Here is a 22,129-nt window from a genome sequence, read left to right as displayed (position 1 = left end):
ATGACATTCAACTTGTGAATGGGTTAAAAAAACATGGTGTGTGCAAATGTATATATATATATATATATATATATATATATATATATATATATATATATATGTATTTATATATATATAGAGAGAGAGAGAGAAAGAGAGAGAGAGAGAGAGTATGATATATATGTAAATATATAGTATGTCTGTGTGTACACATACAGAATAAAGCAATAAGGAAGAAAATAACTATGAAACTGAAGGAATAAAGCTAAAATGCAAAGTGCTGGACTTTAAATCACACACACACACACACACCCCTTCCAAATAAGAACCCCCCAAAAGAACAATGAAGGACAAATAAATCTGTACCAAAACAAAATGTTTATGCGCAGCCAAAGAAACAAAAAGTCAAGACTGATAGGATGGAAATATTTGTGAATGATACATCTTACAAAGAGTTAATATCACAGTATATTAAGAATTCACCGATCTCAATAGCAAAGAGAAAAATCTTGATGTTAAAATTGGAAAAATAACCTGAGGAAATATTTCTTAAAAGAAGACATACCAATGGTTTGTAGATGTATGAGAAAAGGTTAATTATCGGACAAGTACAAATTAGATATGCAATGAAACATCACCTCACACTTGTGAGAGTGTCTATTACTAAAGATACAAGAAAGAACAAATCCTGCCTAGAGGACATTTAGTGGAACTGTAAAGGGCCCCAGCCAGTGTAAAAGATAATATTGAGGTCCTGAAAAAATTGGAAATTAACTGCTGCAGGATTATCAATGTCATTAGGTGTGTATATACCCAAAAGGGAAGGGCATTCATATCCTGACAGGATGTATACCCTCTCATATTTATTGATGCACCATTTTCAACATGTATCATAAAGAATCTGCCTAAACATGTATTTGTGAATGAATGCATGTAGAACACACGGCATATATTTAGCCTTTGGAAAAAATTTTATTATCTCAGAAAACAGATATTAATCTGGAAGATATCATATTAAGTGACATAAACTATAGACAGAAAGATTTATTTTGTATGGTATCACTTATGTTTGGATTCTAAAATAAATGACACCCAGAGGACCAGGGTCTAAAATGGAGGTTGCCTGATACTGAAGGTGGGGGTGAGAAGTCTGGGAGATTTTTTTCTTAATGATAAATTTGTGAGTCTTGTCATCTCTAAGCCCCTTCTCTGTAACTGGTCTAAGGTATATTTCTGTTATCTTGTTCTATATATTGTAGCCCTATAAGGCACTGCCTTTTTCTACTGTGACCCCCCCACCCCCAGAGAATATCTGAAGGTCCCCATCCCACAATTTTTGGTCTGTGTACAATGGGGATTTGCCTTATAACATTGAGATCTCATCATGTTCAAATGTACTCAATTTTGAGTGATGGGCATCCTATATACATGTCATGTTAATACTCTTAAGTAATCAAACCAGGGTTAGAGCTTGTGAATGAATGGGGAAAAGTTGAACAATGCCTGGGGAGGAACAAAAGGAAGTGATTTTACAGTCACAGTGCTTCCTGGTTCCACCTTATGGGTTCCTTAAGCACGTGCACAGGAAAGCACTGGAAGCCAGTAACTGGGAAGTGTTTAGCATTGTCACCTCCCCTAGTTGTGAAAACAGCAACATGCTTGGATGATGCTTCACCAGCTCTACACAGAATAAAAAGGCACCTGCTCTGGATTCTTCATCTACAGCCTTCTCAGAAAGTCTCCTATCACCTTTGCATCTGGTAAGTGCCCATCTGGGACCATTTCATTATGAGGGAGTGTGTGAGACAGCATACCAGCCAGATCTGAATTAGAACCCCAGAAAGAGGTCCACAATACACCATGGTGGGGGAAGTAATTCTGAGGGAGGAATGAGTGGCTCACAGTCAGGGAGCTGGGAGTCCTACAAGCCATAGGACACTGGGGTTACTTTTTAAATCATTGTTCTTAGTGCATTTACTAGAGATAGCATTAACTTTACAGTCTTGAGAATGATTTATTTAGATAGGTATATGTCTTCATGGTCCTATTTATTTCATAGATGTCTTTGCTTAGAAAACAGATAGGTCATGGAAGGCAAATGTTTAGCATACTAAGTCAGTAGACATTCTCCAGAAGCTTCTCCTTATAATTTTATGTTTTCTATGGTACTCTTCTAGGTCAAGTTCCTGACAAGATGTCCTGCCAGCAGAGCCAGAAGCAGTGCCAACCTCCTCCCAAATGCCCCTCCCCCAAGTGCGCCCCCAAGTGCCCCCCAAAGAGCCCAGCACAGTGTCTGCCTGAAGCCTCCTCCTGCTGTGCCACAAGCTCTGGGGGCTGCAGTGTCCCCATCTCTGAGGGAGGCTGCTGCCTGAGCCACCACAGGCGCAGGTCCCACAGATGCAGGCGCAGGAGCTCCAGTTCCTGTGACCGTGGCAGTGGTCAGCAGTCTGGGGGCTCAGGCTGTGGCCACAGCTCTGGGGGCTGCTGCTGACCTGGATCCTGAGGTTCAGACGAGAGTTTTGAGTACTGAGCAGTAGTGCCATCTTGGCTTGTTCCTTCTCAAACATCCCAATCTCTCTTGGGCTATGTGTTCCTGGGTTCTTCTAGTGGATTTTCCAAGAGACTGCTTGCCCTTCCCTCTCATGGCTCTATCAACTGTATCTGGCCATGTTGGTGAATAAATTTTTTTTCAACATTACCAGTATATTACTTGTTCCTTGACTTAGTCCACACAGGGTTGCTCAGTGTTTCCTCCACGCCATTCTCAGCTTTTGATGGCCCAAGATACCCAACACTTAAGGCTATCTCTGCTTGGAAATAAGGAAATAATGCCTTAGATTCTTCTTCATACAGAAGGTATCTGTTGGTACTTCCAGGACAGAAGTGTGGGTGGAAGAGGGGAATGTTATGAGATTGTTGAAGAGGCTCTTGGGAAAGGGTTAGATTTTCTTATGTGATTGAGGGTTAGTACCATTGGGTACCAAAATTTCCAGTCTGTGTAATGAGGAAAAAAGGATGGAGATGTGCGGAAAGATCGATAGGTAGGAGATTAAGCCAAGCTACAAATGATCAACCCCCGTGGGTGAACTGAGCAAATGGAAAGTTAGTAAACTGAAGGAATTGAAATTGAGGGATTTTCCTGAAAGCAAACAAAGAACTGTGCATGTTGAGAAAACTGAACAAAAGAGGCTATGGGGAGAATCTCAGTGGCTGAAGACTGTAGACTTTAATTTCTCTTACAAAATGAGGAGGTAAAATGGTGTGGGATTGCAAAAGAACCTATTTGGAGTCACCTACTTTGATTTTGGAGTGGAGCAGAGCTCATTTCTACTGTGAACTACAAGGATTATTTTCCATGTGAACTGTGTGTCTGGCTTCATCTTGATGGTTTGGGTTTTGCACTATTACAGAACATATGCCCTATAGTTCTTGCCCTAACTTCACAAAGGTGTCCAGACCTTGCCAACAGTCACAGTTGAAGCTGAGTATATTTGGAGGCTGAGCATAGAGAGTCTAGTCTATGAATAAAATCTGTGTAAAACGTTGGGAACTCAATGGAATAAAATATCTCAGATAGCTTTGCTTTTTCATTTTCTCTCCAAGCCAACTGGACATCTGCTTTGCATTAATATTCTTGGACACATACCATCTTATGCAAGAGAAGGAAACATGAAGAGGAAGTGTGAATGCTAGTCAGCGCTCCCTCTGCTCCACTATTCAAATCCCTGGACTGGCTGGGACAGAGTGCTCTGAGAAAATAGCTATTGACCCCCTTCGGGTAGGACTGAGCGTCTGCTTGATAGGCTTTATGATCTTTGAGATGTTCTTGTAAGTACTCTAAAGTCAGAATTAAAATGTGTCACAGACTAAAGGGGAAGAACAGACAAGCCCTTTCTGAGAACTTCCAGCTTCACATTTCGCTTGAGCACCCAGAATTGTAAACACTGGTGGGTCTGTGCTTGTTCACCTGGAGCTCAGGGAGCCATGTTCATTTCAGGGTGGATACACGTAGACTCGTCAGTTGCATATGCTGGGGAAAGAGAGATGAGCAGGTTGAATCACAGCTCCGGTGACTTAATAGCTGAGCAAAACACATTGCCTCTCTGTTCCCATATATTTTCCTCACCCAAAATATGGGACAATAATGGTTTCTTGGAGCCCTAAATAGTTTAATGTAAATGTATGTAATTATGTAAAACACTGTTTGAATGCTAACATTCATCACCCATCTTCTAATATGAAAACTAAAAAACAAGGCTCAGGGCTCAGAAGCTTCTAAGGCAGACTTGAACTTCCTACAATAAAGCACCATCCAGATTCTTGGTGTTGGTATGTCTACTGGGGATGAGGAAGGAAAGATGTACAGCCAGTGACCTGACACAGGCCAGCTATTAGGATCTCCATAAAATTACACATAGCTTTGTCACTAGAAGTGGCTCATGACAGATCAGGTCCTAATGGGCAGAGGAAAAATCGATTCTTTAGACTTGGTTAGGTTATAGATTAGTCAGAGTTTGAGCAGTGGGGCAGGAAAGGCTCCTCCTGAGATTTCGAGGTTTTTTTATGTCTCAGAATAGGGAACCATACCCAGGACACATGGTTAGAAATAGAAATATTTGTTAAGAACGAGAAAGAGACTCTCAAGAATGGGAATAGATTAGAGAACAGAAAAAGGCATCATCTCAAAAGGGCTGGTTCTCGGGACCGCCCCATCATCATTTACACAGCACCCATCTTCTCCCAGTTTGTCAATCATGTTTGTTTTCTCTCTCCATGCTTGATATATGTGCCACACATTGCCTATGTAAAGAAGGGTCTCCAGATCTGCCCACAGCTTCTTTCATATATGTTCATTTTGATCTCACCCCCTTCTCTGGCCACAGTTAAGATGCAATCAAAAGCCAGCGCAGCAGCAATGGACAATTAATTTTATAGCCATTTGATTAATAAATAGTTGTTGATTATCCCATGTACCAGGTGCTATTCTAGGCACCGGACTACAACTGAAACAAGGTTTCTGTTTACTTGGATCAGATTCTTATCTAAGTGAGCACTTTCAAGGTTGGTATCTGTAGTTTCTTGTACTGTATACAGTTGGATTTAGAACCTCCATGGTAGTAATTCAATAGCTTTAGTAATGAGGGAAAGTCAGCGCCCCCTGGCTACTATTGTTTATCTCACATCACCCCATGCCTTATGGGACATCTAAGTCAGAAGAGAAGATAGGGACAAGATACACTAGATGTAGTGTGGTTTCAGAAATTTTATAGCTTGTTCAAGGCACCAGCAGCTCACTGAATCATGCCCACAGGTAGAACCCCCAGATGCAGACAGTGCTGCTAATCAAAGGAGTCACGGTTCTCACCCTGCTGTCCATGGCTCTATAGCAACCGTGATGGCCTAAGCAGTACAGCCCCCAGAGCTTGTAGCATATCAGAAGAAGGCCGTAGGTAGACACTGTGTTGGGTTCTTTTGGGGACACTTGGTCAAGGAACACTTGAGCAGGGCTGACACAGTTGCTGGATAAGTGACATTACAGGAGAAGCCAGTGAGCCTGCACAAACTAGACTAAACTAGACTAAACTAGTAAAAGTAAGACAAAAAACAAGATATGTCAATGGGTAAGCTTCAGACCAGTGTTGCCTCTTTATTTACTTTGGCTGGAGATACTTGTGCTTTCATTTGAAGTACTCGATCTGTTTTGGAATTAAACTGGCCAGGTGAGCTATGGTTCCTTCCCTCCATCTTTTGGTAGGACTGTTAGCATCCTTCTGGGTGAACCTTCCCTTTTGCTTAGTACCTAAAGACCATATGTGAACACTGCCTCCAGCAGGCATTCAGTGCACAAGGTGCATGGTGCCCCATTGTTTCCCAAGGCTCCACAATTCCCTGGATGTCTGCGAAGAGTATGAAAATCAGTGTAGACGTGAGGAGCAACAAGTGTCTCACCAGGCATGAGAGGGAGGGTATGGGATCCTGAGATCAGACTCATCACAGAAAACGGCCATGGCTCACCAATCTTCACCTTCATCCCACTCTTCCACTGTTGCCATTCCTACCACATGTCTCTCTGCTGCCTCCGACCTGTCTTCCTTAGAATTCCCATGTTGAACCACAGGCATGTCTGCTCAACGCTGGTGGCTCAAGCCCAATACTGCAGACTAAGTGGCAGTGTACACATGTGTAGAAAGGCAGCAAGCAGCTGGAGCCAGTGTTTGTGGGTGTCACTCTCACTTCTTTGTAGAGTCCCTCAGAGGACGATAGATAAATTCCTGCCATATGGGATTTGATTGAGCCATGTACTGATTTTGGTAAGGAGACATGGTTAGGCAAGGGGTAGGTGAAAGAATGGGGCCAGGCCTTGGTTTGAAAGGTAGAACTTTCCCCAAGAACACCCTGCATCTGGAATGAAACACGGGAGAGGGAGAGCTGAAGGAGGTCTCACCAGAGGATCAGATCATGTAAAAATGTGACCTCCATCTCTGGAACCAACAGAAATAACAATTAAAGGGTAACGAGGGATCCGTGGCTATCTGTATTTGTGACATTGCACCTCATTATATGCCTAGTGATGAAAATTTTGTTGTTAGTGATGAACTTGATGGAGATGCAAACATTTCACTTATGAAATAGGCATGGTAATGCTTGAGAGTTGTATATTGACAATTTCATATAAAAAATGATAGTTTTGTTTTATTTTAATTATTACACCAAGTATAAATGAACCATGGGCTCTATTTTTAAAAAGACAATACAGTATGTTGTAGATGCTACAGAATAACAAGTCATGGATTCTTAAATAGAATAAATTAGTCTTATAGTAAGTCTTTTTTTTCCCTCTGGTCTTTACTTAAGTTTGAACATTTGCAATACTATGACTTCTTTAAAGAATTCCATAGAGTTATTTATCTGAGATGTAGCTCAGTTGGTGGATTGTGTGTTACATTTAGAAAGCTGTAAACAAGTTCTCAGATAGATACCATAAGCACCAAATATAACAGAGAATATTCCTGAAGGATACATTCAGGTCACCTGTGATAGTTTGTAGTCAGGGATTCACATTTACTTGGAGGAGTAAATATTTTTACTTTTGGTCACATGTGCTCTTTAGGTGTAAACTTGGACCATTTAAAATCAGGCAAAAATCAGGGCATAAAACACAATACTAAGACTAGTCTGGAGTCCAGTGATTAAAATGTCCCAGAGATACTTGATGGAGTTGTCACGAAATACAAGCAGATTTCCTGGTGACTTCCCTGTGGAGGCTGTCATGTCAGATGCTCCTTTTCATCCTGGAGAGGGTAAGTCACTCACCCCACCCTGCAGCCTTCCAGAGGAGACACCCTGTGAGGACAGAAGGCTGACTCACCAGCGAGTCTTTTCTCCAGGAGCATTTGGAAAATCCCAGATGTAGAAGACACGAGTGCTATTCATCATGCTTATGAACCTCTGAGGCCTGCAAAATTATTGTGAAGACTGGTCCTGGTTTAGCTGATTGATCCTTGGGAAGAGGTCATCATCTGGTTAAGCCACTTGACTTCATGGGAACACATACTGATTTTACCTTCACAAGTGCATTTTAGGCAAGTTACAACAACTAGTGACAACATAATTGACAAGACTATGACTTTTTCTGCAAATCTGTGTGACAATTGACAAGTCATTTCCCTTGCAGGTCAGGTCATTATGTTGTATATGCTACAGAAGAAAAGTCATGGGTTTTTAAATAACATGGATTTTTAACCATGATCTTTTTTACCCGAAAATCATGTGGAGTGCAGTTGAATCATTTATAAGGGGCATAGACAAAGAGCCTGGGCAGGCTGAATTTGTTTATGATTTACAAGTATCTCCTTCAGCTTACTCCTTTGTTTTGTGCATTTAGTGTTTTGATTATTATGTGACAGGAGGAAGTTTTTTGGTCCAATCTATTTGGAGTTCTTAAGGCTTCTTGCATGTTTGTGGGCATCTCTTTCTTTAGGTTAGGGAAGTTTTCTTCTATAATTTTGTTGAAGATATTTACTAGCAGGCAGAGACCTGGAAGGATCCTGTCCCCGACTGCTCCTTGGTTCCAGTGTCCTGAGTGCTCTGTGTGGGTTCCTGTTGGGCCAGGATTTTGAATAGAAGTGGTGATCTCACCTGTGCTCTCAGATGTCAGAACTCCTGTGAGACTGGCTTTCTCTCAGTGGGGTCTCCAGCCTTCAGATTTTAGTGTGCGTTAAGTAGCACAATAGCTGGGCAGCTGCCTACCCTCAGTGCTGTTAGCTCTTTTTCTCTTGTAAGTTCTTCTATTCCACAGTGGCTCTCTATCCTCTCCTCTCTGCATCTTCCTCTAAACCTGACAAAACTCAATCTCATCTAAATCTCTTCTGCCCAGCTATTAGTTGTTGGCATCTTTATTCACCAGTTACAGTGACTATGTGCAGACTTTCTGGTCTTTGGGGCAAATAGTTTTGTGGGCCCTGAATTAGCCTTAGAATACAAAATACAAGCAGCATTAGCCCAACCCACTACACAGCTTGGCAGGTAGGTTTTTATTGTGTTATAATTTTTGCATCCCTAAAAAGAGATGGATTGGAAATTGACTACACAGGAGGTATTTAATTAATCTTTGTTGAATTAAATGAGAAATTCTGAGAAGACTGAGATCATGTAAATGAAGACAGTGAATGAGAAACTGGAGATTGGTAAAAAGAAAGCCAGTGCACAAGGGAGTTGGCTTTTGGCAGGAATTCCACTGGTATATCCTTCTGCTCTTGACCCATGTCTAAACTTCAGTTAAGAAACATTCTATAGTTGAGACTGTTTCTTCCTCCAATATTTCTGCACCTCTCTTGTTAAAACACCTCTCCTTTGCTCTGTACAAAGCCTGGTCAATCTGTCGAGGCTACTGAAGTGGCAGTTCTCGTGGTGGTCAAGGAACCTTCTCATTGTAATAGTCAGAAGGTCTCAGAAGCTGAAAGCCACAGAGGCCTAAGGAGTCTGGAGATTAATATGACAGTCTAGGATAAAGCTAGAAAGAAATAATGTCATCTGAGTTGTCTCAGGAGAGGCACTGGCACCTGAAAATGCCATGGTTTGTTTCTTCAGGGTTCCTACTGTGAACCCAAGAAGAGTCAATTTATTTATCTCTCTAGAGTCTTTGGATGATAATAGTGACTCAGAGGAAAGCAACAAATATATCAGTGCATCATTTGTGATGGTGGTTTCCCACATTTCCAAAACAAGTTAGAAAACAAGTTGTCTGAGTTTAGAGGATCTCCTTTGAAAGTTCAACAAGGAAATGGATGAGATCCACCAGTCATGTTTATGAACACAAGGGTTCAGGCTGAACAGACTCCCTATAAAAGTCTTCAGGGAAGGAGCTGTGTGAAAGGCATGCAGGACCATAGGGGGAGCAAATAGTCAGGGTTTCTATTTACCTCTAGGAATTAACTGTCTATGGTATACCGATATCCCAGTGCCTTGTCAGTAAGATGAGGATTAAACTAGCATTGGAAAATTCATTGAAAACGCAATAAGCAAAGTAATAAGATGATTTATATAGAGCAAAGCCTTAGACAGAAGTACTGCTTAACATTTATGTGTGATATTTCTCAGTGTCTCCGAGGTGAGTCTTATGGTGAGTCCTTCCAAACTAATGCCCACCTTAATTAAGGTCCGGAGAAATGTAAATGACTACTGGTCTTCCTGCTTACTGCATACACTTTTTAGTTATTTCAGACATGCCCACCAGAGGAGTACTAACTGCTTATTCAGTATCATTCTAGATGCAAAAAATTTGTGGCAGTGGGAAAGAAGTAGGGATTACATAAGGGGAATTCTTATTAACTAAATTTTAAGAAAACAACACATAATGCACAAGACAATCCAGACAATGGAACTGTTACCAAACTTGTGTTAAACCTTGTGCCCCAAATCAGGTCCAGCTGCCCATACTCAATAAGCCAATTAAAAAAACTACATGTCTGAAAAGTGGAGGCAGAAAAAGTTGATTTAGTCAAGGTGGCTGCACTGGGAAGAGTGACAGAGGAATCCAGTGAACACAGTGTGTCTTCACAATGTGGTCAGGTTGAACCTTCCACAAGCGCTGGATTCTGAACTCAGACCCTCATGCCCGCATTTGCCCCTTTTCTTACCACCTTTGGAAACTATTAGTCTTACGGTCATTCTGAAGGTTTAGAAGTCTCTTTCCTTTACTAAATTATGTGGACTAGATTATGCTTTCCTGCTTCTGTGCCTATTTTAGAGCCAGGACTCTTTACTGTAAAGAGAAAAAAGAATCTTGCCCAAACATTTAATGTTCCAGAGCATAGTAGCCCTGGAGCTAGCAAAGGAGGCTTAAGCCTCACTAGAAGAAAAATGGGGAAATGCAGAAAACCCTGTTCCAAGAAGACGGAAATAAACATGCTTTGAGTTTCTGAATTTACACTTATTGTTTACAATCTAGAAAGCAGTTAATAGTTTATATCTGCATGGAGGAGAGAGATTTGAAAGTGTTCACCTGATGAGTTGTACTAGGCTTTGTGCTTGGATTATATAAAGAAGGGCGCATTATATATATGTATATATATATATATAATACTATGTAGTATATGTTACTATATATACATATTCTGGAACTCTCTCATCATAACTATCTCTAGTCATAATTGTTACTACTCAGCAAAAAATTAGAAACTTGCTGGTTTAATTTGAAAACAGGTAAAAATATTAAACTATTCTAATACGAGCTGAAATATTAGAAATAATTTTTATTAACACCTTTGTAAGCCAAAACTCATGACATATTTTGTGAAATGCATTCTTATTTATCAACATTCTACTCCTGATACTAAAAATGACACCCAGAATACACTTTGAGAATTACAAAAAATATATATAAAAAAGAAACAGTGCCTTTTATAAAAAACACATTCTTAAGGAAATGCAGAGAGAGAGAGAGAGAGAGAGAGAGAGAGAGAGAGAGAGAGAGAGAGAGAGAGAGAGAGAGAGAGAGAGAGAGAATTATACAATGCACCTGGAATACCTGTCAATGAGTCCTGCCATGCTCAGAGCATCACTCAGCGCCCTCTAGTGTTAGTTTCGGGTGCAAGCACTAAAGGATGGACAGTCGGTATTAATCTTTGACAGTCTATCAGTCAGTTCTGGTTTCAGCAGTTGCGCAGCTGGCCAAAGGGATGGTAAGAATTAAAAACGCGAAAGGGAAACATTCTCCATTTGTTGGTCCAGAATGGTGTGTCCTGTCTTCTCTGCCCTTTTCCTGTTCTCCCACCTCTTCAGTCTGATCATGTAAGTGCATGGCAGTGGGGTTCAAGGGCATATATTTTAGCAGGTTAACCATGGAGTTTAGTTCCAGGGAACTAAAAAGTATTGGAGGGACTACTGAAGAAAAGTGATCCCATAAGCTTATCAGCTTCAGAGGTTAACACAGGGCTGCACATAATTTTCAGACATTGTTTCTCAGTCTCAGGCTCACAGTAGTTGTCACTCTCTGGAAAGATTGGGAAAGTGCTTCAAATGCCTTGAAAACTTGACTGAACTTGAAAGGTTTATTAATCCAGTTGATTGCCTGTTAGCGCAAAATATGAACATTTCCTATAAGGATTTAAAAGAGCACTAAGCTCTGTGTAAAATGTTAAAAACATCCAACATGCAAACTCTGATTTCTTGGCATAATGTGAAACATAGAAACACAACTCATGTGTTGTCAGAAGTAAAAAGACACACAGTGAGTAATGCTTTGGGAAGTGAGAGGCTCCGGGGGAAAAGGCAGATGCTGTGCCTCCTTTGACTAACATAGATATTCAGTTGGTAGGACGTGCTGGCTCTTGTTGGATGTCAGATCATAGCTATAGAAGAGTCTGGTGGAAGGATACGCTGAGTGCATCCTATAGAACAGTCTGGTGGAAGGATACGCTGAGTGCATCCTTAGTGTGCCCTGAGTCTGCTCATGGCCGTCTGCCTTTTGTGCTTCCCCAGATATAGTATGTGCAAGGCAATTGTGTTGAAATTAGTTTGTCCCGGGAATGCTCTGGGGAAGTGTCCAAGGGCAGCTCTGACAGCCAGGATAAACTGAGGCGGGTGTAGAGTTAAAGGCTGGGGATGGTACTGTTAGCAGCCGGTGATGAGAGAAAGTGCTTGAGAACGCTCGAACACACACACACACACACACACACACACACACACACACACACACATGCACATGCAGAGTAGATGAAACAAGACAACAGCTTCACAGATACACACACCTACACATTGGGTGCATGGAAAAAAATTCCAAACAACTTTCCATATATACATACACTTACATTTATTTGGTGAATGGAGCAAACTTCTGTGAGCTGGATCCAAACAACTTTATTTTTTCTCCTGTAGCTTATATATCACAGAGAAACCTTTCAAGTAGTATAAAATTATGATTATGTTCTAATTTTCTTCTAGTGAATGATTATAAAAAACAGTATTTCCTCTCAAATTACATACATGTAAAAAAACCCAAATTATTCCCAAGAACCCATGTAGTTTTTCAACTTTTTTTACAGATTAACAAAACATAAGCTTCTTAGCCATTTTGTTTTTACTCATGCAGCAATTTGTGGTTACAAAGAAAGGACCACTTCTTTTCTTATTTATTTTAAAAAGTAATTTTATTAAAAAAAGTTTAAAAGAATCACAATTCTAAACTTTTATATAAAACAACTAATCATTTCTACTTTAAATTCTCAGAATTCACATTTACCCATTAGCAACTTAATTAAATCATATTGTGAAGCCGAAGGCAAAAATTGGGTACAATAAATCACTCATCACCTTAGAGTTTTTAGAATATCTTTAGATTAAAGGGACGTGAAGGCAGGGAGCAGAGTGAACCTCTACAACAGTATGAAGTCCTCACGACACACAGTCCTTGGGGCTCTGCCTTTCCAAGGCACAGCCATTGAGATTGTGCTAACTGGTGGCTGGGCCTAATTCCATGAGTTCTAAAGCCATTTGTCTTCCCCCTGCATGGTCCTTGACAGGACAGCTGCTTGGTTAATGTTTAGTAAGTGCTCACTGACATTTCTTCACAGTTTTCTGATCATGTTTTCCTGAACTCAAACAACTTTCCTTGGATCATTGCTTTCTTTGTTACGTTCACGTATATAAAAGTACAATGCAACTGAAGTAAAGCTGTCTACAGCTTTAGACTATCAACCCCATTCTATAAGATACTGCAATTTCAAGTCAGCCTGAATCCAGAAGAGACACTTGCTAGGCTTAGTGATGTCTCCAAATTAAGGTCTTTCCTTTCTTGCATGCCAAAAGGGTAATTTAGCTGCTAAGGAAAATGTATTCAACCATTTTGTTACCCAAACACAAGTAAAAGTCCACTAGGATAGCTATTCTTTATCCTAAGGTCCACCAGGCAAATACTGTTTTCTTCATTTTTAAATAAAGGGCTATAAGCTTCCATTACAGGCTTTTTGTTTGTTTGTTTGTTTGTTTGTTGTGTGTTTTGTTTTTCCCGGAAAATACTTAGATGCTGATGTTGGCAGATGCGAAGCAATTGGTCCAAACCCACAAATGAAAATATTTTCAAAGTCAAAGCTAGGACCCGAGTTTCTGAGTCCTGCTCCAGCGCTGGATCTTAAAGGCTTTGGCATTCAGACAAAATTGCGAGTCCTTGTAACAGACGCAAAGGATGATGAAATTAAAACACTTGTTCTAAGTTCCATCTGCATTTCCTGCCTCCAGTTTGGCTTTCCAATACAACCACCCTGTCTGTGCTGTTCAATTAGCCCTTCTGTTGGAGTCTCACGGGCTACTCCACTATTTTCTTCCTTCCTCCTGCATCTGTAATACCCAGACTCACACGGAGCACTTTTGGCGGGAGCACGTTTCTTTGTTTTCTCTCCCAGCTCCTCAGTTCTCTTGACTATTAAACTCTTGTGTCTATGCTAAACTCTCTTCTCTATTGCTTGTACAGAACTTTGAAAGCCACTGTCCTCTTTTGCCTCTGGGAATACATTAAATTACGCCAGTAGATGGCGGTAAAGGACTGACAAAAGGGGCTACAGCCTCACCTATGTGGTCTGTGTCCTGCTTACCCTAACACCAGCTACAGTGACTGCACTTGCTCAGATGCCCTAGCTCCACCAGGTTAGATCAGAGTTCTAACCCTGTAGATGAAATGGAGTTTTCATTTCCTCCTCAGAAGTTTTACTTCCTCCAAACCACAGCTTTGTCCTTGGTCTCCAAATTTGAGGTCTAACGCCTTCTTGCCTATAGCCAGTTTGACTTCTTACCATTGTCTGACCCTTTGCAACAGAGACAGCTGACTAGACCCAGAACATTTATAGATCAGAATTATGATTTTAGATACCTAGAGAGGTTAGCAGAGGCACATGCAGACACCGGTGAGGACAAAAACCACCATATCTCTTTACAGTGATTATGATCACTTCCTTTCTACTGTAAAAACCGGTTAAAAAGTTCCTTCTAGTATTTTTAAGGTGACAATCACAGAAAATGTCTTTTTGTATTAAAAGGACTTGAAGTTAAGTATTGTTTCAAGCACTGTTCCCGGGAGGTACCTCGGGCTCTTCATTATATGGTCCATTCTCCAAGGGTGGATTTCTACAGTCCAACTCCAGGAGTTTAGCGCGCCATCTGCTGGCCAGGATGAAATAAAGCAATCTGTACAATGTGCAGATCCGCAGAACTGTCATTGGCTAAAGGCTTTGAGGAAGTGGGCTTCCGGAGGCTGCAGGTGGCCTGGGCTGCAAAACCACTGTTCCATCAAAAACCTGAAGCCTGCTTTCCATTTCCTCTAGTTCAGTACGGTGCTGACAGGAAGACTCACAGGTCGGCCAGCAGACTCGGTGTTTGACTGCCCCAAGATGCTTAGCTTATTTCTGAGTCACGTTAAAACAAAACATCAATTTCCTATTCCGGAAATGACGTTTCCTTTTACCTCCTCCTTGTGAGTTTTTAAAAAACACAACCACTTTTTTTTTTGGGGGGGGGGTAAAGAAATGGCAAATGAAAGGCATAGCATACTTAATGTAGCCACTCAAACCAATACTTGTCTACACGCAGAGTCTGCACATCTCTGTGAATTTAAATAAGTTAGAATAATTGTTCCAAAACTGCACTCATTGTGACTTTTAATGTCCCCCAGAGATCAGGACTGCTAAGGCATGCATGCTGTTTGTTCATAAGGTGGGGGAGATCTGGGTTAGCAGTGAGTGAACTGAGAGGTGTTGATCACTCGGAGCAGAGGTTAGAGCCTCCAGCGGCCTCAACTTTGTGTCTCTACTGAGATGCGCGGGTGTTTTCACATTCTTATATATTCTACAGGTTTGGACATGTTGGGACGTAATTATCTGCAAATGTGTGAGTCTAAGAAATGACAAACACCCCTTTAACAGAGTTTCCAATATTTGGGATCGACAGCTGTGTAAAACATTTGGCCTTGTTTTCTTGCATAGCTTTTCTTCTCTGTGTTTGGAATGACTTCCAGGACTCTATACTACCACCTGGACCATAGCCTCTCCTCACTGTGTGAATAATTACTGGCAAAAATATTTCCCCCAAATCCCTGGTGTCTAGCTTAGCAGAAGAGAGCAAAGATGGAGAGTGCTCTCCTGTATTATGGGCCTTCCCTCCTTCAACACCTGGATTCTTTGCCTTGTTACCATCAGAAGGGAATATAGAAGAACGACAGGCTGAGTGCGGCATCTTGGTGTTAGCAGAGATGAGAGAGAGAAATTGAGGCACTGCAGAAAACGAAGATGTGAAAGTCTCATATTTAGACTGCGTGACGACGAGTCTGCTGGACGTGACTCAAATTCAGTTCCCTTCACCACCGTGGCTTCCAAGGAAAATGCCTATTGTTCCCTTGAATAGGCACCGGGTCCCAACTCTCCGCTGTTAAAATGTCAGGCATGTGCCACCGCTGATACCTTCTATGGCTCTTGGGATCAGTCCAGGGGTCTAGGCCCAGCTCTCAATTTTAATTTTTCAGTATGTCTATGTCTTTTAAAATTCTCGGTTGTCCTTTTCCTCGTTGCACGTCTGAAGGCAAGATTGGTCACCAGCAGCTCTACTAGGGTCAGCCACGGAGGCTCAGCCAGGGCGCTCGCTCTTGCCCCGTCTGCTTTAACCACCATGGTCTGATCCGTAAACACGGGCAGAACGTGCGCCGTCAGTGCTTCCGGGAGTACGCGAAGGACATAGGCTTCATCAAGTGGGACTAAGCCACCTTGAGTGGATTATTCGACTGCCTACCCAGTGAATCCGGGTCATGCTAGTCTTTGTGCATAAAGAATAAAAAAGCGAAGACTTAAAACAAAACCACCCCTCCCCCAAAATCCCAAAATCTTGGTTTATACCATTTCCTTATTTCATTTAGCTGTTTGTATTTTCTTCTAATTCTTTCAGGAGTTTATTTCTATCCTTTTCGGCTTCACGAAGAAATTCTTGGACCATTCTTTAATATTCCTCATCTGGGATATTCTCTCTCATTCTCAGTGACAGTCATTATCATAGAGGAGGTATTTGGATTGTCATGTTTTCTTACATTGTCACATCGAGATTACACCTCTGGGGGTAATTATATTGATTGGATTTTTTTGTCAGCTGTACTTGATCAATGGATATATTTGAAGTATAGTCAAGTGGGGCGAGGCTATGGTAGAGTAAAATACACAGTTTTAAGACAAATTCCATTAGATTAAAGACAAACCAACAGGACTTGTGAGACTGCTCAGTGGGGAAAGGGGTTTATTACTAAGCCTGACCACCTGAGTTTGAATCTTGGGTGCCACTTGGTAGAAGGTCCTGTTTGACCTCCATCGATGCATACTGCCACCCAAATAAATAATTGCAATAAAAAAAAAAAAAACACCAGTCAATATTTCTTCCTTGCTTGGCTAGGTTTTAATTTATTTCCTCCCTGTGATGTTTCATGTAGCAAATGGGCCTTTGAGGGAGCTGTGGTTTGTGATTTCATTCCAGACTCAGATTTCCCTAAACAATCTTGGGTGTGTGTTTGTGTGAAGTTTGGATCAGTTTCAGCATGTAGTGAATCTCTGGCACAGGCGTGCTGGGTTGGGTATGCTGTTCTCAGCTTCCCCTGGGATGCTCTAGTTCAAGCACTATTTAGTTTGACAGTGATGAGCGAGAGAGTGCAGGTGAGAGCCCTGGCTGCAGGTTCGTACTACTCTAGCAGCCTCATGGAGAAAACTACCCAGTTAGACTTCTGGGTCCCTGTTCTCCACCTATAGAGTTATGGGACCACAACTGGATCTGGGCTCTTTGGAGCTATTCTCTTGGACTTTTTTTTTTTTTTTTTACAGCACCAGTGTGTAGGAGAGGTGAAGATTGGAGACCTTGCTAAAAGCCCGCTGATCTCAGCAGCAACCCTAGGAAGAAGCCTGCACATCCTCGTAGTTTGTCACGTCAGCCCCCTGCTCTTCATTCCCCTGTCCACAAAGGTGGATAGTTCATTGGTCCCCCAGGCTCAAGGCCTTCAGCTCCTCCTCTGTGGGCTGTTGGATAGACTGTGAGGAAAGGGAGAGGGAAAACATTGCTTTAGGGTTTCTACTGACCTCAGCCAACTTCCTCCACTGGGTCTCAAAGCTCTCTGTTGCTGGGCATCACCGCTGTCAACCTAAGACAGGGCTTTCACCTCAAAGGAAGTCAGAGTAGTCTTTAAACTTTTTTACTTCTGTACCCAGATAGGAGAGACCATGGCCTAGGGACACAGATTTAGGTTACCCAAAATTCCATGTTCCAATATTTCATAGGGTTCTGTAGTAATAAAACAAGGACAGCCATACACCTAGACACCTTTAAACTATAGCGGAGTAAACATAAGTAGGTGGTTACAGGAAAGGGGAGGAGGCATCTCAGCTATAGGCCTTATATGCTATGTGGTGACTCTTTTTTGTGAAGAATAGGCTTTTATTAAGTTAATCCATTCCAAAGTATATTATCTGCTTTTCTGGATGTTAGGTCTGGCTTTATGAGGTAGTCATATGATGTTAAATGAGACACAGAGGTGGGCAAAGCCCAGATCTTTAATGTGCTAAACATAACCCAAGATAAATTGTAATTTAGCTGTGACTATGATATCCACTAATCACTGAATTTAACCAACCTACCTTTGCAAACAGGTTCTTTCTAGAAATTCTGTTCACACTGCCAACTATGCATCCAGTCCTTGGCACTCCTGCTGACTTCCTCCAGTTTCCTGTGACCTCACCACCAGAGCCCTTTGCTGTACCTCAGTGCTCGAAGCTGCTGCTGCCTGTTTTGCCGTGGAAGTCTCTGCTTCACAAAGAAGCTCAAGGACAGCAATCAACTCCAGCCCGGGTCCAGACTGTTCTCTTATCCTGACTCTTGCCTCAAGTCACCACCTCGAGGTTTTAATTTTCTATCTTACCCAGATGATCTGAATCCCTGTTTTGAAATAACATATCATTTGAAGGTGTCTGGCTAAGTCATTATGGTTAAATATAAACCGAGATTCTATTGGTCAGCCAGAAAAAAAAAAAAAAAAAAAAAGCAGAAAACCGTAAAGTCACTGTTGGGAAAAAAAATTGGACTCCAGAGACATCTTGAACAGAGCACGTGGGATGGTCCCTGTAAGGCATTTCAGCAGAGGATATGTAAACAGAGGGGTCTAGATTTTGCCTTCTGTCTTTTACCCACTGGTGATGTCTCAGTAAGTAGACAGGTGTAAAGTGTCAACAACAACAACAACAACAACAAGAAGGCAGAACTAAAGGAGCAGGGTGGTGGATGGTGACAAATTACTTGCATAAAATAGTTGTAAAACAGGAAATTCTAGGTTTATAGCAAATTAGCAGGTTTATCAGCAACTAGCAGAAAAAAAACCAGAGACACAGACTATACTGTGTTATTGTGTTTCCCTTCAGGGAAGGAAGAGCAGGGCAGGGTGGAAGAGCTCAGCACAGGGGAGGGGGGTCCCTAGAATCCTGACACAGCTCTTTCTGTTGTTTGTTCACACTTGTTCTGAGGGCAGAGGAAGTGGTGGTCACATGTGAGGCTCAGATGAAGGAGGTGGCCTTGAAAGTGGATTAGACTGTTATATTTATTCTGGCTCCAGGAATTAGTTATTTCTTAGAAAGAAAATCTCTCCTAATCCAACAGGACTCACAACTGTTCAAATCCTCACCGTAAAGAAATAATGGACTCTTTAGCAAATAATTATGGTAATTTGTTTTACAACGAGAAGAAAACGAGAGACCTAAGTTAGTGTGAGTATCAGAAGAGCAAAAGGAATCAGGAGCCCAAGAAATACTTTCCTGTATTTCTTTTTTTTAACTTAAAAATTCTTCTTACTTTTTTTAGATTATACTGTGATTACATCATTTCCCCCATATATTTCCACCCCCAAACTCTCTCATGTTCCATCTTGCTATCTTTCAAATTTATGACATCTTTTTCTTTGCATATATATATACATACATACATACATACATACATACATACATACATACATATATATATACATAACATATATATATATATATATATATATATAAATGCAACCTTCTCAGTCTGATAATGTGGCTGACCATTTGACATGGGATAACCAGTTGTGTTGGCTTTTGGAGAAGACTATTTGTCCCCATGTTCACATGGGTTTAATTCCCATGCCTCACCACAAATTTACTTTTTAAGTGAGAATTACTGAGTAACTGTCTCTGGCCTGTGTATCCTAAAGTTGTTCTTGGACTGAGGGTAATTGTCATCTCTATTGACCATGGACTCAATGCATACATAACAAAAACCACCCGCGGCAAAACCACAGCCAACAGCAGACAATAGATTAACTGGAAGTTTCCTTGGGAGGTTATGGGCAAGACGGGAAAGTGTCTGTCGACAGCAGTTCTTTTCACTACGGTAATGAATGTCTGGTAGGAACAGTTAGGCAGGCAGAAACTGAGGCAGGCACAGTTCAAGGAGAAAGATGAACACCTCTGAAAGAACATTTAGATTGAAGCCACAGGCGTCCATTCTATTCTTGCCTATTCCTGTAGGTGCATGCTTTGTGAATGTAACCCTTTAAATGGCATGTGGCTGACCTAGAAATGTAGCTAAAAGTCTACTACAGCCATTTAAAAAAGTCTGTGACAAGATGCATTTAACAGGGAAGTGACCGATTCAGAGAGACATTAACCTGCTTTAAGTTACACAGCTACCACATGGTAAGGAATCAAACCCAGGCAGTCTGGCTCCTGGCTTTGAGGCCTCTATTTTTGCAGGCTCTTTTGTTTTAGAGATTGGCAGCTTCCCTGAGTAGCTAGTAATGGATCTCAAACTTGTGCAGCTGTGGACTTGACAATCCCAAGGCTGATTTGCAACACAAACATTCTACACAGACATATGCTGCTCTCTGCGCCGGTTCTTACAGCAAAGAGCAAATGCTCTGTGCTCAGTCCAAGGGAAGTTCGGGTACAAAATCTAGGCTGGACTTCTCAAAAAGCTGCAACCAAGAGGTTGACTCATTTAGGTTTAGGGTTGTGCTGTGGCACTTCCTGAAGGCTGACACTAGACTGGGATGTGAAAAGGAGGTTCTCAAAGATGGCTGCCTCTTCTCATGTCTCCTATTAGTTGCACACAAGAGAATTTCCTTATCATCACCTCAGGGGGAAATTAGCAGCATTTGAAACAGGGTGAAGTGTGCAAGTGGAGTGAGACAGGGAAGAGAGAAGCAGACAGGGAACAGACCCAAAGTGGATGCTTTTTAGATCATGTAAGGCCCTGAATTCAGTGTTCATTTGAATTACTGCACTATTTCCATGGAATGAGAATTCTCAACTCTCTGGCTGGAATTTTTCATTTTGACAGTGCGTGCACATATTTGCCAATAATTTCCGTTTATGAGCAATGACTGGTATATGTCAGATGGTAGATCAGAAGTGCTGTGGTTATGCTAATGTGACTCTCAGGGGGATCTGAGCCAAGAGATCCTCATCTTAAGGCTACATTGATCCCAGCATATGGCAGTTGGGAGGCTCCATGGTTTTCAGAGATGAAAGACTGACTGCATCTACTAGAGACAGGACGTGATGGTAGATAACTATCAGACCTGGCTAGATGCCTCCTGTGGCTATGCAGTGCTACATGTCTCCTAACAGACAGATTCTAGCTCACCCAGGACTAATCCTGATCCTCCCACACAAGATCTCCTGACTGTGCTCTTCGTCCACTCTGAACCTAATGTCCTTGTTCCAACTGCTTGAAGGGTTGACACAGCCCAAGTGTGTTCTGAGCACTAGAGAAAACAAAACAAAACAAAACAAAAAAGCAAAAGCAAAACAAAACAAACAAACAAACAAAAAAAAAAAAACAGGAGGAAGGTGAGAAGGGAAGTGTTTGAAGAAGTCTGCAAAATGGATGTGCTCTGTGTGGAACTGCAGTGAGGTTAACGTCTTAACATACGAGCATAGAAAGAAACACAGGACATTGCTACAGAGCCTGATTTGGAGCTGGCACTTTCCCCAGATGGGAGGGAACAGTGTTCTTGGGTTTCTCTTCGCTTCGCCTTGGGGCCTGGCAGTGTATAGCACCTTGTTGCTGAAGAATGTTTGCCAAGTCTGCAGAAACCTATAGAAACCTGCAGAAGCCTGCAGGAGCCTGGGAGGGCTGGCCCTTCTGAATTCCATGCAGGAATAGGATTACTAAAGGGAGGAGGGAAAGAACCATTCTTAAGGTATATATTAATGTGATTAATCTTGTTAAAACTGCAGGGAGCTTTCACAAATCACTTTAAAGCTCAACCTACTCTTTCCAGGTGAAGATGTAAAGTGGCTGGAAGTGATACTACTAACGGCAAAGGGAGGCTTGTGGCTAAGATGGGGTGTTGTAAGCTGCAACCCAGTGGGCGTTGGAAGACATTTGTCTGTACATGGAGGGGTGGGGCAGAGCTGTTGAACCCTGGGCCAGGCTGCTCATGCCACTTGTTAGACAATACCAGAGCTGGTAGGTAGCATGTGGGTTTGTGAGTGTGGCCTGAGAATTTGGGCACTGGGCTGTCAGCCAGAGGAAGTAATCTTTCCTGTGCCACTGATGGGGTGGGGGAGACTATAAAAGGGCACTGTGCTTTGGAACTCTGGCCTCTGCAGACACACAT

General features: G+C 41.8%; 1 protein-coding gene and 1 pseudogene across 2 annotated transcripts; both read left to right on the top strand.

The window, feature by feature from the left end:
* Positions 1-2,173: 2,173 nt before the first annotated feature.
* LOC308420354 (late cornified envelope protein 3A-like) lies at positions 2,174-2,470 on the top strand (the record flags this gene model as incomplete). Its single annotated transcript, XM_080916334.1, has 1 exon — positions 2,174-2,470. The coding sequence occupies one exon, from the start codon at positions 2,174-2,176 to the stop codon at positions 2,468-2,470; it is 297 nt and encodes a 98-aa protein (XP_080772460.1).
* A 4,722-nt stretch (positions 2,471-7,192) lies between these two features.
* On the top strand, positions 7,193-16,220 carry LOC308419996 (small ribosomal subunit protein uS14-like; annotated as a pseudogene). Its single transcript has 2 exons — positions 7,193-7,280; positions 16,045-16,220. The product of its transcript is annotated as a small ribosomal subunit protein uS14-like (transcript).
* Positions 16,221-22,129: the final 5,909 nt, after the last annotated feature.

The sequence above is a fragment of the Micromys minutus genome, assembly GCF_963924665.1.
Source record: "Micromys minutus genome assembly, chromosome: 4".
NCBI classification, from domain to species: domain Eukaryota; kingdom Metazoa; phylum Chordata; class Mammalia; order Rodentia; family Muridae; genus Micromys; species Micromys minutus.
This window is presented reverse-complemented; position numbering and strand designations above follow the sequence as displayed.